Raw genomic sequence first — 15,732 nt, 5'->3', positions numbered from 1 at the left:
AAAAAAATGACACAGATATACATTTGATGCATTTCAGCGAATTATACCCATAATTACCCACTTTTCATATTCAATGGTAACTGTAGGAAAAATTAAATGTGAAATACGAGCGCAAAGTTCATCTGCTGCACTCAACAAACCATTCCGCCCTCGCCTACGGCTCGGGCGTAAACGTTTCTTTCGGTGCAGCAAACTGACACTTTGCGCACTAGTTGCACAAATAACTAATCTAAATTTTGCAAATTTAATGAATTGTTAAATGTTATTAGAGTTTTATTTTAAGATTGATATTTTATGTTATTATGTTATTTATCTGTGACGTTTTTTAACTGTATAACATTGTTTTTGTTATACTTTTGTTGAGAATAAAATAGACCTATTATTATTATTATTCAAAGTTCTCTATTGTCTCAAAAAGTGATTCTATTTCTAGTCATTCTTTCTTAAGAGACCTTCCACCCTGTCAATAAGTTGATAGTGTGCAGTTTTTTTTATTGTTTCATAAAAATAATTCTATTTCTGATTCATTTTTTTTACATAAAACTGACCTTCAGGGAACCAGGTGATGCCATGCGCGCGCTTGCGTTGGGCGGTGACCAGCACACCTAGCAGCAGAGCCACCAAGCTGACCAGAAACAGGCCGATGAGCACATAGGTGCCAGAGGGGGGCGCCGTCACAACATCGTCGTCACTCATGCCGCTGATCGAGTGGATGGGGAACGTTGTGCTCAGTTTGTGCCCAACAAGTGTACACCAACCTTCTTCAAACTTTCTACAGGGATTATACCACTCCAAATATCGTTATAAAGGGGTTTCTTCTTAATCTACTGAAACTCTACTCTTTCATTTTCCTCAGCTTCTTCATTTTCTCTTGTTTCTTCTTCTTTTAATTATTCTTCTACATCGTTCTCATTCTTGCTTTTCTTCTACTTCTTCTTCCTCATCCTACTTGTTAACCTTGTTCTCTTTCTTATTCTTTTTCCTTTTGTCCTTCTTCTTTTGTTTTCCTCTTCTCCATTTTCTTCTTCCTCTTCTTCTTCCACTTGTCGTCTTCTTCTTCTTCTTCTGCTACTTCTGTCTCGTTCTCTCCTCCTTATGCTACTCCTCAAGCTACTTATTTTATTTCTTCTACATCTTCTTCGATATATCGAGAGTAAACATGGATTGACAGCTATTAAAACTCTCAAAACATAGATATATCGAGGGTAAACATGAATTCACACCTATAGCAACTCTCAAAATATCGATATATCGAGGGTAAACATGAATTCACACCTGTAGTAACTCTCAAAACATCGATATATCAAGTGTAAACATCAATTGACACCTGTTACAACTCTCAAAATATCAATATATCAAATGTAAACATCAATTGACACCTGTTACAACTCTCGAAATATCGATATATCAATGTAAACATCAATTGACACCTGTTGCAACTCTCAAATATCGAGTAATGGATGTTCAACAGTTGACAGCTCTGAGTAATTCGAAATAGAGGGGTATAGGGAAAAAGGTAAAGAGTTCTATTCTATTTCTATTCTAATCTATTTTATAAACACCAATTGACAGCTACAATAGCTCTGAAAAATCGATATATCGAGAGTAAACAGCAATTGACAGCGATAGCAACTCTCGAAGTATCGATATATCGAGATAAAACACCTTATTGATAGCTAAATTAGGTGTTTAACCTTAAAAATCGTGTGATTGGACAGTTTTTTACTAAAAATTGACCAAATAACTGACCTTCAGGGAACCAGGTGATGCCATGCGCGCGCTTGCGTTGAGCGGTGACCAGCACACCTAGCAGCAGAGCCACCAAGCTGACCAGAAACAGGCCGATGAGCACATAGGTGCCAGAGGGGGGCGCTGTCACAACATCGTCGTCACTCATGCCGCTGATCGAGTGAATGGGGAACGTTGTGCTCAGTTTGTGCGTCTGCGCCGTCGCTGCCAGGAAGTCAGCCGCCTGTTGTGCGCTGGGGAAGCATTCGGCATCCGGCGAGATCACGCAGCGACGGTTGTCTAGTTCCAGGAGCACTTCGACGCCTTGGGTTTTGCCCTGCTTTGAAATCGAGAAAATTCTGATCAAATATCGTGTATTAACAAGTAATGAGAAATAGTAGGTAGTTGATTAAAAATTATTATTATTATTATTATTATTATTATTATTATTATTATTATTATTATTATTGTCATTTGTTACGTGAAGCCACAAATCTGAGCAGAGCTCAAGTGGCATGAACATTTTTCTATGCAAAGTGTATGCATCAGTATCAACTCAAAGTATGAAGGCACCACAACATTCCTCCATTGTATAGGGACACGCTTCCACAAGTACATTAGTAATTGAAGACAAGAAAAGCCTATAACTACCACATAACCGTATTCTTTCAGGTAGACAATTGAAGAGCTTCAGTCCCGAATCGTTCATTACTAATACCATAGAGAAACAATTATAGCATAAGTAGATATCAAATCAAATCAAAATCATTTATTTGCCAATTATAAAGATAACAATAATGAATAAAACAGATACTTCATACTTATACAGAATAAGAATAAAATTTAAACTTAGAATTTAATTGGCGTTGCCAGCAAAACCTAAGTTTGTGTGCTAGCAACGAGTACCAAAAGATTTCATTCAATTTAACATAAACATAAAAGATGATTTTATTTAAATGATAGTAATAATAAGTAAATAAGTTAAATAATAATAATTTTAGTAATATAATATCTAAAAAAATGTAACTTAGCGAAAATATCAAAGAAAAAAAGTTTTTTTTAATTAAGTAGATTCTAACTGTACATGAGGCGAAAAACATTGTTACTTCTGATCCATCTCTCTATATTTTTAATGGCTGATTTATTAAATCTATCTGAAATTAATTGGTCTGGCAAAATATTCATCAATCTATTACTCATGTATATGAACTGTCTGCGGCAGTCTTTCATATTCCATGGTATAGGGAGTTTATATCGCAGCTTTTACTGTTATCTCAAGCCGATAGAACACGTAGTTCTTTCCCATGAAGCTGTGTTTGACGCTGGTAGTCTCTCATACTGTGCCGTTCATACACTATCACCCCAACAAAACAGTAAAAATCGACAATGATCGGCTTGAGTTAACAGAAAAAGTTGCGACATAAATTTAGCCATTCAGCTATTGTTTTTCTATGGTAAAGATATTAGGTAGAAGAACATCTCCATGTCTTGGGGTTTGCCCTGCTTTTAGAAGAAAACAAATTATTCAGTTTAATATCGTGAATTAACAAGTGATAGAAGCCATTAACTAGATGATTAAAAATCGTTCATTACTAAGTTATAGAAGGTAATGTGGAGGGGAACACATACATGCCTTTGGTTTCGCCCTGCTTTGAGGAGAAAAAATGCGTATTCATGAATGAGTCTCTGTTAAAAATGGATATGATGAAGACAAAATGAAAAAAAAAAATCAAAATTGATAGATAAGTAGCTGTCGAGTAGTAGAGGATAAGGGCCAGACCATACAGAGCGTTGTTTCGGGCGTTTTTAGAGTCGGCACGGCAAAAAGCTCCCCGATTGGCCTGATATATGGTCTTATATACGTTTTTATATGGTCTGGCTCTTGGAATCGTCAATAAAGAAAATAATAGAATATCAGCTCAAAAAATTGAAACTCATTAATATAAAATCAGCATCTGATTTGTTTGATATCCTTGTCCGTCATTTGACAAAGAAGATGGCGCTATCCTTCTCTAGCTCCGAATCACTCTACAGAAAATTCAATCCCAATCATGAAAATGAAGATACAGCACCAGACAGGTACAGCAACAGAAACAGTCAAATTATTATCTTTGCTCCCATTATCACAGACTTTACACAAAATAAGACTCTACATATAGAATTTACGTTAATACACCAGTCCAGTACTCGAAAATGGAAAATTGAATTGAAAATATGTATTTTTTACTACTATCAATTATTGATGAAATAAGCATTCTCATAATTCAACCAAAGTGAGAGAAATAGATAGTTGGGCAAATTGAATAAGAGATAGAATCCAGATTTCATGTTGATTTTCAAAGATTACTTACTGTCCTAGTTCTAATAAAATTACAACCAATATCCCAAAACAAATCCAACACTGCTCTTAATTCTCTTCATTCATTCATTTATTATCACTTCTCGTACAAATTTACAGATTAAAATACATTTATTTTCTGACAGCAGAATCCAACTAACCTGTCGGAAAGGCTTGATCTTCTGCTCTCCATCTCTGTCGCTCTTGATGCGTACGGTGGACCTGAGTTGATGGCCCAGCTCCCTCAGGAACGAGATCTGGTTGTCGCGGAACATGCGTTCGTTCATCAGTATCACCACTTTGATAACACCTTCAGCCACCACCTCGTTTGGAGCCACCTGAAAACACAAAATTTGAATAAAATTGAAATTTGCTTCCTTGACAAAAATTAAATCAATTAGTCTGAATGAATTCTTTGTATTAAACTCTCTAATACCATAGAAAAAAGATAGCATAAGAAGATATCCCATGGTTTATGTTCCAACTTTCAGCCGATCTTTTGTTAGCTCAATCTGATTACTGTCGACTACTGCCTATTATTACTGTTTTGACCAGGTGAGAGTGAAGAACGGCACAGTATGAGAGACTAACAGCGTCATATAGCTTCACAAAAAACAACTACTGGGACTATCGGCTTGAGTATTTAACAGTGACATTTGGAACATAAACACCTTGCAAACTTTGATATCTTCTAATGCTTTTTTTCTGTATGGTATTATTGGAATAGAATATATGAATTCAAATTCTAACAATAATAATTTAATAAATATGCCAGACAACCAGGTATCATTAAGTAGAGAATTGATCGCTGAACTAAAAAAAGAAATAAGAGATGCAATAAGTGAAGAAATGAAAGAGATAAGAGCTGAGATTAAAAAAACAAATGAAAACGTTTCTGACCTAAGAAACTCGGTGGATTTTTTCTCTAATAAAATCGATGAATATAATGTAATGATTGAAAACTATAAAGCATACCAAAAAGAAATGAGACAAAACAACAGTAATGGATTGCGGAGCACTCACATTGATAAACAATTTGAAGACGGACCGGTATTTGTAAACGAAAATCTGACACCTCACACAAGACACCTATTCAACGAAACTAAGATCGAGGCAAAGAAGAACAACTATAAATTCAACTGGATAAGGAATGGGAAGATATTTGTCAAGAAGGATGAAGCTTCACGAGCGATTCGGATATACGACACCCACACACTGAAGGAGTTAACATCAACCGACAACAATGACGGATCGGAGGACAAGCAGCAGGAACAACATACATAGGAAACGGAGGAAAATAGTGGTATCTTTCAAGATATATGACAAATAATAATTATAGTTTCGATGATCTTATAGATTTAGAATGTTACAATACGGCTGAGATTGATAATATATTAAATTTTCACCCCAATCAGTTTGAGAATGAGTTATCCAATGATTTTTTTGATATTATTCATATGAATATTCGGAGTATAGGAAGAAATTTTGATGAATTCGTCTATATGTTACATAATTGTAAAGTGAGTTATGATATCATAGTATTATCAGAAACTTGGATAAGTGATAATGGGTTTTTTGACTATAGTTTGGATGGATTTACTGCAATAAGCAAACCAGGGCAACTGAATAACAGTAATGGTATATGCGTTTTTATAAAGAATAATATAGAATTTAACGAAGTCACTGGGGTAAACAAAGAAGCGGATACTCTTACAATAAAATTAAAAATGAATGGTTCAATAATAAATTTGATTGCCGTATATAGGTCTCCTGCCGCTGACATTGATGGTTTCTTATCTGATCTTGATATACAACTGAGAGATATTAACAGAATGGAAAAAATTATCTTGGTGGGCGACTTGAATATAGATCTATTGCAAAACAGTAGAATATCAAATGAATATATAAGTTTGATGCAGATAAACGGTCTCAAGTCATTTATTAACAAGCCAACAAGAGTAATGAATAATACGAAAACCTGTATCGATCATATATTTTATAGAAGTGCAAAAATTAGTGAAGAAAACATTCTAGGAGTAATTCAAAAGACTTCTATAACTGATCACTATTGTACAACTTTTCACATTAGAATAGAAAAACAGGCATCTGAAAAATCGAATAACTCCAATAATTTCATTGAAAAAATAAATTTTGACAAACTCTTGGATTTTTTAAAAAAAGAAACCTGGATAGATGAGATTTCAGAATTGGATAACTCTACTAACTTAGATAATATAGTTGACCGTTTCGTAAATAAGTTGTTATCTTATATAAAATTATCAACTAGTCAAATAGAATTAAAAAGGAGGAATAGACCCCTAAAAGAATGGATAAGCTCAGGCCTGGTAAATTGTATAAGAACAAGAGACAAAATGCATAATGCCTTGAAAAAACAACCTTTTAATGTCACATTGAAAGAGAGGTATAGAGCCTATAGAAACTTATTAAATAAACTTATTAAATCAGCTAAATTTGAATTCTATAAAAACAAACTGAAATCATGTGAAGGAAACAATAAAAAGGTATGGAACTGCATCCAGGAAATATTAGACACTAAACGTCATAAGCTCCCCCTGATATTGATCCTGAATTATTAAATAATTATTTCTCACAGGTGGGAAAGACATATGCAGAAAAACTATTTGAAGAAAATGAAAATTTTCCTCAAGAAACTGGTAAAAATTCTAACTTTCGATTTCTGAATTCATTTTTCATACGTCCCACAAATTATGATGAAGTTATAAATCAGTTAAATAGTTTAAAAAATAGTGCTGCTCCTGGTTTCGATAATTTAAGTAGCGTTTGTCTTGAAAGAATAGCCCACTTCATAGCTCTACCTCTAACTTTAATCTTCAATAAATGTATGGAAACAGGGCATTTCCAAGTCATTTTAAAATTGCCAACATAATTCCATTACACAAGTCAGGAGATAAAACAAACCCAACCAATTATCGTCCAATTAGCCTTATAAGTAATATATCCAAAGTTTTTGAAAAAATTATAAAACAACAGGTTGTTCCATACTTGAATAAATTCAATTTAATAAACAAATATCAATATGGTTTTCAAGAAAATAAATGCACTGAGGATGCCATGGCTGAACTTGTAAATATAATAACAAATAACTATAAGTCAAATAAAAAAACTTTAGCTGTATTCCTGGACCTGGCTAAGGCGTATGACACCATCCCTCATTCAAACCTGCTTGAGAAACTTGAAGGAAATGGCTTTCGTGGTCCAGTATTAAGACTATTTGCTAGTTATTTGGAAAACAGAACACAAGTAATTAATTTGAATGGAAGGGAGAGTAAGGTAGCTTTGTCAGGATTTGGCCTACCTCAAGGAACAGTATTATCCCCGATTCTATTTCTAGCTTACATAGACGATTTATTGAGTCTTCCTATTCAGGGGTGTAGGATATTGTCTTACGCGGATGACACTGTATTAGCTTTTACTGGATCCTCGTGGGACAGTGTTATATCTCTTGCTAACAGTGGACTTTGCAGGGTGAGGTCTTGGCTTGTGAAGAATGTTTTGACATTGAATTATAAAAAAAGTGTTTATATGACATTTTCTCCGAACTCGAGTACACAGCCAACTGACATAAATTAAAAATTGAAAGCTGGATAAAGACAGAAGATATTATACCTAAAATATTTTAATTTGATGTACATATACTGTCTTCCTCAGTTCCTCTGAATTTATTGTTGGTAGGGCTATACTCCCAGATTAATTTTTCTCTCTCTGAGTTTTAAGTTTTATTTTTTGTGTCATGTGTACTGTATTGTATTGTTTTCCTCTTTTTGCTTACAAAAGGAATTGCATATAATTTATGCTACAAATGAATTACATTATGTTACTAAATGTTACTATAATTACATATGTACAGTGAATTGTAGATTAATAATTACATGAATCATCTCTTTTTCTTTTGAGTTTTTAAATTATTATGAATTCATTCTAGTTTTTCTACTCTCTTAGTATTTCACTCTTAGTACTTCTTCTTTTCGGATTGAAATTTTATTATTTTTTTTTTTCTAGTTTTTCATACATTCTTTTGTTTCTTTTTTCTTTATTATATTTTTTCTATTTTCGACTGAATCTCAAGCCACTAATTATAGCCGACTGATTACTCGTTGCCATCGCTCAAACTATTTAGTTTTGCTGGTAACGCCAATGATAATATTATAATCAATGTTTAAATGGAAAATATTTTAATTTTAAGTATATGAAAATTTTTATATTTTTCACATTTGTAAAGTTGTGTTTAATGATTTTGGCAATAAATATTTCTTTCTTTCTTTCTTTCTTTCTTTCAAATTAAGCGGTATCTACTTGAATTTTTTACACCATAAAGATTTCACAAAAAAGAACTACTACGACTATCGGCTTGATTTAACAGTAAAATTTGGAACATAAACGTCCTATGACATCGAATATCTTATTATTAAACGAAATACCAATTAAATGCTGTAAATCACTCCGAAGACCTCTGCTACTATGAATATTGACAACCGGGTAAACAGCTAGATGGAAATTCGAATTAGATTAAATTAATTCAATTTTGAAATTTCGATTTATTTCCATCTACGAGATATCTTCATATGCTATTCTTTTTCTATGCTAATAAGCACATACATGTTTATTTATTTATTCGTGGACAGAATCACAAATCATATAAATATGATTAGGAAGGAAAAACAGGCTTGGCCCAAATCTATTCCATTCCCAAATTTTGATAAATTAATTAAATGTCCAAAAAATAGGTTATGTTTCTACTGTAAAACGTTCAAGTTCAATTTTCGTCCAAAATAATATATATAAGCTAAAAAATTTTGAATTTAGAGAAATTGAAACACCAAACTACATATTTACCAAACTACATAACACTGTATATTTAAATATAACACTTAATTATCACTTCATATTGAATTAATCAAGTTATTTTATAATGAAGTTATGTTTCACAATATTGAAGCAAAATGTCCAAGATATATTTGAAGCTGTAATCTATAATATAATGAAGGAAAGAATTGGCCTAAGCTATACACAAACGTGATAGAAAATTCACGAATGACGCATCATCACGTCTCAACACTACTGGACTGATTAGCTTGAAAATTTGCATATAAATTTTTGATTTATTACCGAGAACGGTTATAGATCTATTTTAAATTCATTTAATGTGTTACTTTGTTTGACGTTTTTGAAATTTTAGGGCCGGTTTCCGAGCTCGGGCTTCAGTCAAGTTCCAGACTTTAAACAGCTGGAGTGAGAAAATTGGCTTTCCTAAACGTAGTCGCAGTTTTCATGATAATCTTTATTTTCTCATTTCTATAATTGGAAACGTTTTTAGTTGACAAAATGGAACATTACTGAATAATTCATAATAGCTGAAACTTTGCACTATTTTGTGTTCAATTTTCTAGTTTTTAGAAATTTAATCCAAACGTGACTATGACATTGACTGCGACTACGCCCCGTTTTGGAAAGCCAATTTTCTGACTCCAGCTGTTTGAAGTCTAGAACTTAGCTGAATCTAGAGCTCGGTAACCGGCCCTTAATGAGCGCTCAAAGTTGAAAAAAGTACATTTGTCCAGTTCAAAGCCAAATAATTTCAAACAGTTAGAACGCTCGTTGAAAGTTCAAGTATTCGAATAATTGTTGAAGTGAAGTGAATATTCTAACAAATATTAATAAGGATAAATAAAATGAAGTAATAATATTACCTCGCTAGGTTCCTCGCAGTCCAGCCCATCCCAGTTGCACTCTGCACTGTTGCAGCCATAGTCACAGTGACCGTTGGCATAGTGCTCTTTGCAGTAGGCATCGTATACAGGGCTGCAAAATACAAGCGAATTGATTAGAAATGCAACAGAAATAAATGAAATTCCAAAACAAATATTTAACAAGTTTGAAAAAAGGAAGGTGATTCATAATATTTGATGCAAAATAAGAATGAAAATAAAATAAAATTGTAAACACAATTTTTGAATACTAATAAGATAAGAAGAGGCGAAATGAAAAAATAAAATAAACCAATGATAATAGAAAATGAAGAAGAATGAAATAAAAATAATAAGAAAAATAAAATAAAAAATAAAATAGAGAATAGAGGAAAAATAGGGTTTTAGAAGAGAGAAAAAAAATGAGGGAGTTTAGTATAATTATTTATCAATCATGAGTCAGTTATAGAGCGATATGCTAGTTCACAGGATTTCTTAAAGGTTTGGAAACGGTCAGCAAACGGATCAATGCAGTGGCTTATTCTATTGTACAAACGTAAAGTTCTGTATATGTAAGAATTGCAATGATGAGTCGTTCTGATAAATGGCATGTGAAACAGAATATTTGGTGTTGGTCTATTAAACGGGACATGAAGTTGCAACATACTTATAAATTCTGGCATGAATACTTGATTGTTTAGGATATTATATATAATAGCAAGAGGGAACTGACAGATCTCCTTTCTTCCAATCTTTGAACATTAAAAATCAACCTTAGATTGTCTGTTGAAAATACTATCGGACAGAATGCGTTGAACTTTTTAAAATAAAGATACCTTTAAAATTTATTCTGAATTTTTTCTAAATCAAGAATAGCGCTGCTGTGAAATGGAGCCCAAACTAAAGCAGCATATTCAAGTTTACTCCTCACTGAAGCGTAGTACAATTTCAAAACAACATCACATGCTGTAAAAGGCCTACAATTTCGAAATAAAGACCTATTAGCACCATTCATAACATGTGTTACGTGTTCCTTAAACTCAAGAGTAGGGTCCATTATGACGCCCAGGTCCTTTATACGGATAACACAATCGAGGATTGCATTATTAATATTGTAATTGTAATGAAAAGGATTTTTCTGACGTGTGAATATCATGTATTTTGTTTTTGATATATTTATTTCCAATCTATTTCTCAAACACCAGTCATGAATCGCATTCAGATCCCGCTGAAAGAGAGAGCAATCCTCCAGACTAGAAATAGGTCTGAAAAGTTTAACATCGTCTGCAAAAAGCAAAATACTAGATTCTTATAAATAGCTATCCATGATATAAATTTGAAGAAAATCGTTAGAGCCGTTTTCGAGAAAACCGTGAAAAACATGGTTTTTTAGTAATTATCCGCCATTTTGAATTCAATTTTATTGAATTTCTTACTGTCGGATCCTCATGGTATAAGGACCTCAAGTTTAAAATTTCAAGTCAATCGGTTGATTAGGAATGGAGTTATCGTGTTCACATACACACACACACACACACACACACACACACACAGACCAACACCCAAAAATCATGTTTTTGGACTCAGGGGACCTTGAAACGTATAGAAAACTTGAAATTAGGGTACCTTAATTTTTTTTGGAAAGCAATACTTTCCCTACCTATGGTAATAGGGCAAGGAAAGTAAAAAAGGTAGGCCAAGGAACAGGTGGGTGGACCAAGTGACGGATGACCTGAGAAAGATGGGGGTGAGAGGATGGGAAGAGAGATCCATGAACAGAGAAGAATGGAGGCGTATTGTGAAGGAGGCCAGGGCTCACCTAGGGCTGTAGCGCCGGATAAACTAAAGAAAGAAAGATCTTGATATCATTGTTGAAAGCTTGAATTTGCACCTCAATAAACTAGATCTTGAAACAACTCACTTGCAAATCTGCAACTGTTTCTCGCAGTCGCGGCCGTCGAAGAGACACTGGGGGTTGTTGCACTGCTGGTCGCACTTGCCGTTGGCGAATAGGGCCCAGCACTGGGAGGCCGTGCAGTTGTGCCAGGGGTTGATGCCCAGCGAGCAGTCGTTGCCGTCGAAGTTGCACGCATACGTGTTGCACTCCTCGTCGCAGTACAAGTTGCCCGACTTGTTGGCACAGTTGTTAAGTTGGCACTGCTCCAGCTGCCGTTTCAACTCAAGGTCACCAGCTGATGAGTAGGTGATAGTGGGCGGCGGTGAGTGTTTGGTCGGGTGCAGGTTGCGGCCTATGCCTCCTGTATCAACACAAAAAATGTACATTTAGATCATGTGAAACCATAAAAATTGGGATATGAGCGGTTGCTATCTGTGTGTACTGTGGGAGAGATTGATTTATTGTTTCATTGCCTTTATTAGGGCAAAATTAGACTCCTGGTCCTCTCTGACACAACCCTAGAGATTCAGATTCAGATTCCTTTATTCATGTATTTCACAAAACAAAATTCAACTTACATTCTAGCGTTGAAAATAAATACCATTAGCAGTAAAATAGCATGGTGAATCATATTAAACTAAAGAGTTCTACAATAATATTGAGCTAGAAAACGGATGAAGAAATATGCGAAAGTTAAGGTACTACTGTAATGTTTTCACATGAAACGGTGAAGTTTGGACCTTGAGAAGTCCATTCTCAGGGTATCAAGGATACCCTCCCCTTTAGCACTCAACTGTAGATAAAGAATGTTGAAAATTCAAACGAAATATTAAGTCTAAGCGTAAAAGAGTATCACGTACACCCTGAGTAGCTTCAGAGGTGGGTGATTGATACCCAGGTGTTGCTCCTGGATGACTTCGCTCAGTCGTAATGTGGGCGGGGAAAGGAGGCAAGTCGAAGTTCCTCTTCCTTCTTCTTTGTGCCTCAGCTGGCGTGAACAGCACCTCCTGGTGCTTCTGACGGCGTGAAGGTCGCTCTCTTCTCTGATGACACCACTTTGATGTAATTTTGTATCGGCCTTACGGCCTCGGTTCCGCTCCAGTGGAGTAGGAAGAGGAAGGACAGAAAGGATAGGGACGGCAGACAACGGTCCGCTGTGCCCTGGGGAGAAGGAAGAATAGGGACGGCAGACAACGGTCCGCTGTGCCCTGGGGAGAAGGAAGAATAGGGACGGCAGACAACGGTCCGCTGTGCCCTGGGGAGAAGGAAGAATAGGGACGGCAGACAACGGTCCGCTGTGCCCTGGGGAGAAGGAAGAATAGGGACGGCAGACAACGGTCCGCTGTGCCCTGGGGAGAAGGAAGAATAGGGACGGCAGACAACGGTCCGCTGTGCCCTAGGTAGATGGGAGGACAGGGACGGCAGACAACGGTCCGCTGTGCCCTAGGTAGATGGGAGGTCAGGGACGGCAGACAACGGTCCGCTGTGCCCTAGGGAGATGGGAGGTCAGGGACGGCAGACAACGGTCCGCTGTGCCCTGGGGAAATGGGAGGACAGGGACGGCAGACAACGGTCCGCTGTGCCCTGGGGAAATGGGAGGACAGGGACGGCAGACAACGGTCCGCTGTGCCCTAGGGAGATGGGAGGTCAGGGACGGCAGACAACGGTCCGCTGTGCCCTAGGGAGATGGAGGACAGGGACGGCAGACAACGGTCCGCTGTGCCCTGGGGGAATGGAAGGTCAGGGACGGCAGACAACGGTCCGCTGTGCCCTAGGGTGATGGAGGTCAGGGACGGCAGACAACGGTCCGCTGTGCCCTGGGGAAATGGGAGGACAGGGACGGCAGACAACGGTCCGCTGTGCCCTAGGGTGATGGGAGGTCAGGGACGGCAGACAACGGTCCGCTGTGCCCTAGGTAGATGGGAGGACAGGGACGGCAGACAACGGTCCGCTGTGCCCTAGGTAGATGGGAGGACAGGGACGGCAGACAACGGTCCGCTGTGCCCTAGGTAGATGGGAGGACAGGGACGGCAGACAACGGTCCGCTGTGCCTAGGGAGATGGAAGGTTAGGGATGTACGGCAGCCAACGGGCCGCTGTACCAGGGCAGGAGGTCGGGGACGTACGGCAGCCAACGGGCCGCTGTACCAGGAGCAGGAAGGTTTGTGAGCGGAATGCTGTGGTCTGGGGCTCGTCCGGCCTTTAAATACTCCCCCAAAGTGGAGGGGATGGAGTTGAGCCGCCGCCAGAGGCGGTGGAAATCGACTTGATGCGCGGAAGATGGTGCGCCATCGGTACCTCCCTTATCTCCGCGGTCGGCTAGCATTGCTGATAGCCGAGCGTCTTTCAATAATATTATTTATTATTTTCTCGTCACAATTTACTTTGTGACACCCCACTCCTACTTGGGGGGGGGGGGGTGTTCGGAGCCCTCTATGGCACCACCTTAAAAGGCGTGAGCCATCTAGGCATCACCTTAAGAGGTGTACACCTTCTCAGGCATCACCTTAAGAGGTGTATGCCGCTCAGGCATCACCTTTAGAGGTGTATGCCACTGCCTATAGGCATCATCTATGCCTGATCTACGGGCACATATTTACGTCGTCCATCCGGTAATTGGATCTTTATACGTGGCTTGCCAGCCCGTTTGCGCTTACCAGGCGTCGAGACTCGGTTGCAGAACACTGGATCCTTCCTCCTTGAGGGACCTGGTGTGGGTTCCTGGGACGGTGGGACCACTTCATTGATAGTTGCACACTGCGTTGGCTCTCCAACGTCCATAACCATTGAGGGTGGCACGGACTTTTCCACATCACTCTCGGAGCTACCACTTGTATTGGTGGCTGGGGCATGAATCGTGGCCTGCCGTTCATACTCAGTCATCTCATCCCTGTGATCCATCACAATTTTGCCCCAGGATTCTTGCCTTGGAATATATGACATCTCTGCCTTTCTATCAATCAAGGCATTGGGTTCAACTCTGTTCAAACCAAACTGCATGAATATCCTTTTGTCGCGATCCTTGTTGTCCTGAGATTTGGATTGTACAGCTGATATTGTTGGGACTGCTGTTGTCTTAGTCCCCAATAAGAGAGATCGCGACATTTTCAGCGGACTTGTAGGATTCAGTTGGGGAGGATCCCACTCTACCTCTCTTGTGAATGTGTGAATATTCACCCTGTTTTCACGCATAAATTCCATGCCTAATAGCAACTCTTGTCCAAGTCCATCCAGTATAGACGCCACTAGTGGAACTGTGATTTGTCCTATAGTGACATTAGTTGTCAGCTTCCCATTTAATGGGGTAGATCGTCCATCCAATATTGCGTGGTGATGAGTTGGTACCTTCCTTATCATCCCTATTTTTTGGAGAACTTCATAAACCTCATTACTCATATAATTAGCTTCAGCGCCACTATCTAGCAATGCCCGACACTTTTTACCTCCGATTGTCACAGTAATGAATAGTCTGTTGTCCCTTGATGACTCTTCAATCACAGGAATCCTGTGTGCCGTTCGCATCACTGCTGTCTTGTTCGGAGTTTTATTCTCCTTCTGCACATCACAGACACATATCGGTGCTCTCTTTCCGCTCCTTTTACATGGTGGAATATCGGGACAGTGTGATCTCCAGTGCCCCGGTCTCTTGTATTGCCCACACATGGGTTCAGACTCACTAAGAGATGGTCTGTTACTAGTAGGGGTTATAACTGTGTCAACCTTGAGCCTTGTAATCTTTTTCGTGTCCTCAATCATGTGAACTCTCGAATTCTGTCTATTCTGTTTCTCCTCTGCTTTTATTTGTTCATACTCCCTCGCGAATTTTTCCAATTCGTTGATACTATGAACATCTGATTGCCGAATATACAATTTGTACCGTGGGAGGAGATTCTTATACACTCTCTGTAATTTATTCTCGTCTGTAAAACCTCCTCGACGCCTCATGAGTGTCAGTACATCTTCGAGAAATTCGTCAAACGATTCACCTTCTTTTTGCTTCCTTGCCTGAATTAGAGTCTCGAGGTCCTCCTCATAGGTAAGTGG

General features: G+C 37.9%; 1 protein-coding gene across 1 annotated transcript in view; it reads right to left on the bottom strand.

The window, feature by feature from the left end:
• The window catches only part of LOC111044615 (neurogenic locus Notch protein), a gene marked incomplete in the record, with an annotated part of 280,748 nt that overhangs the window by 23,961 nt on the left and 241,055 nt on the right, over nucleotides 1-15,732 (bottom strand). The window contains 4 exon segments of the mRNA XM_039433417.1: nucleotides 1,750-2,065; nucleotides 4,228-4,404; nucleotides 9,796-9,907; nucleotides 11,714-12,050. Coding sequence (XP_039289351.1) covers nucleotides 1,750-2,065; nucleotides 4,228-4,404; nucleotides 9,796-9,907; nucleotides 11,714-12,050 — 942 coding nt within the window.

This window comes from Nilaparvata lugens, chromosome 7 (genome assembly GCF_014356525.2).
Source record: "Nilaparvata lugens isolate BPH chromosome 7, ASM1435652v1, whole genome shotgun sequence".
NCBI lineage: Eukaryota > Metazoa > Arthropoda > Insecta > Hemiptera > Delphacidae > Nilaparvata > Nilaparvata lugens.
The sequence above is the reverse complement of the archived record's forward strand: the minus strand, read 5'-3'. Positions and strand labels throughout refer to the sequence as shown.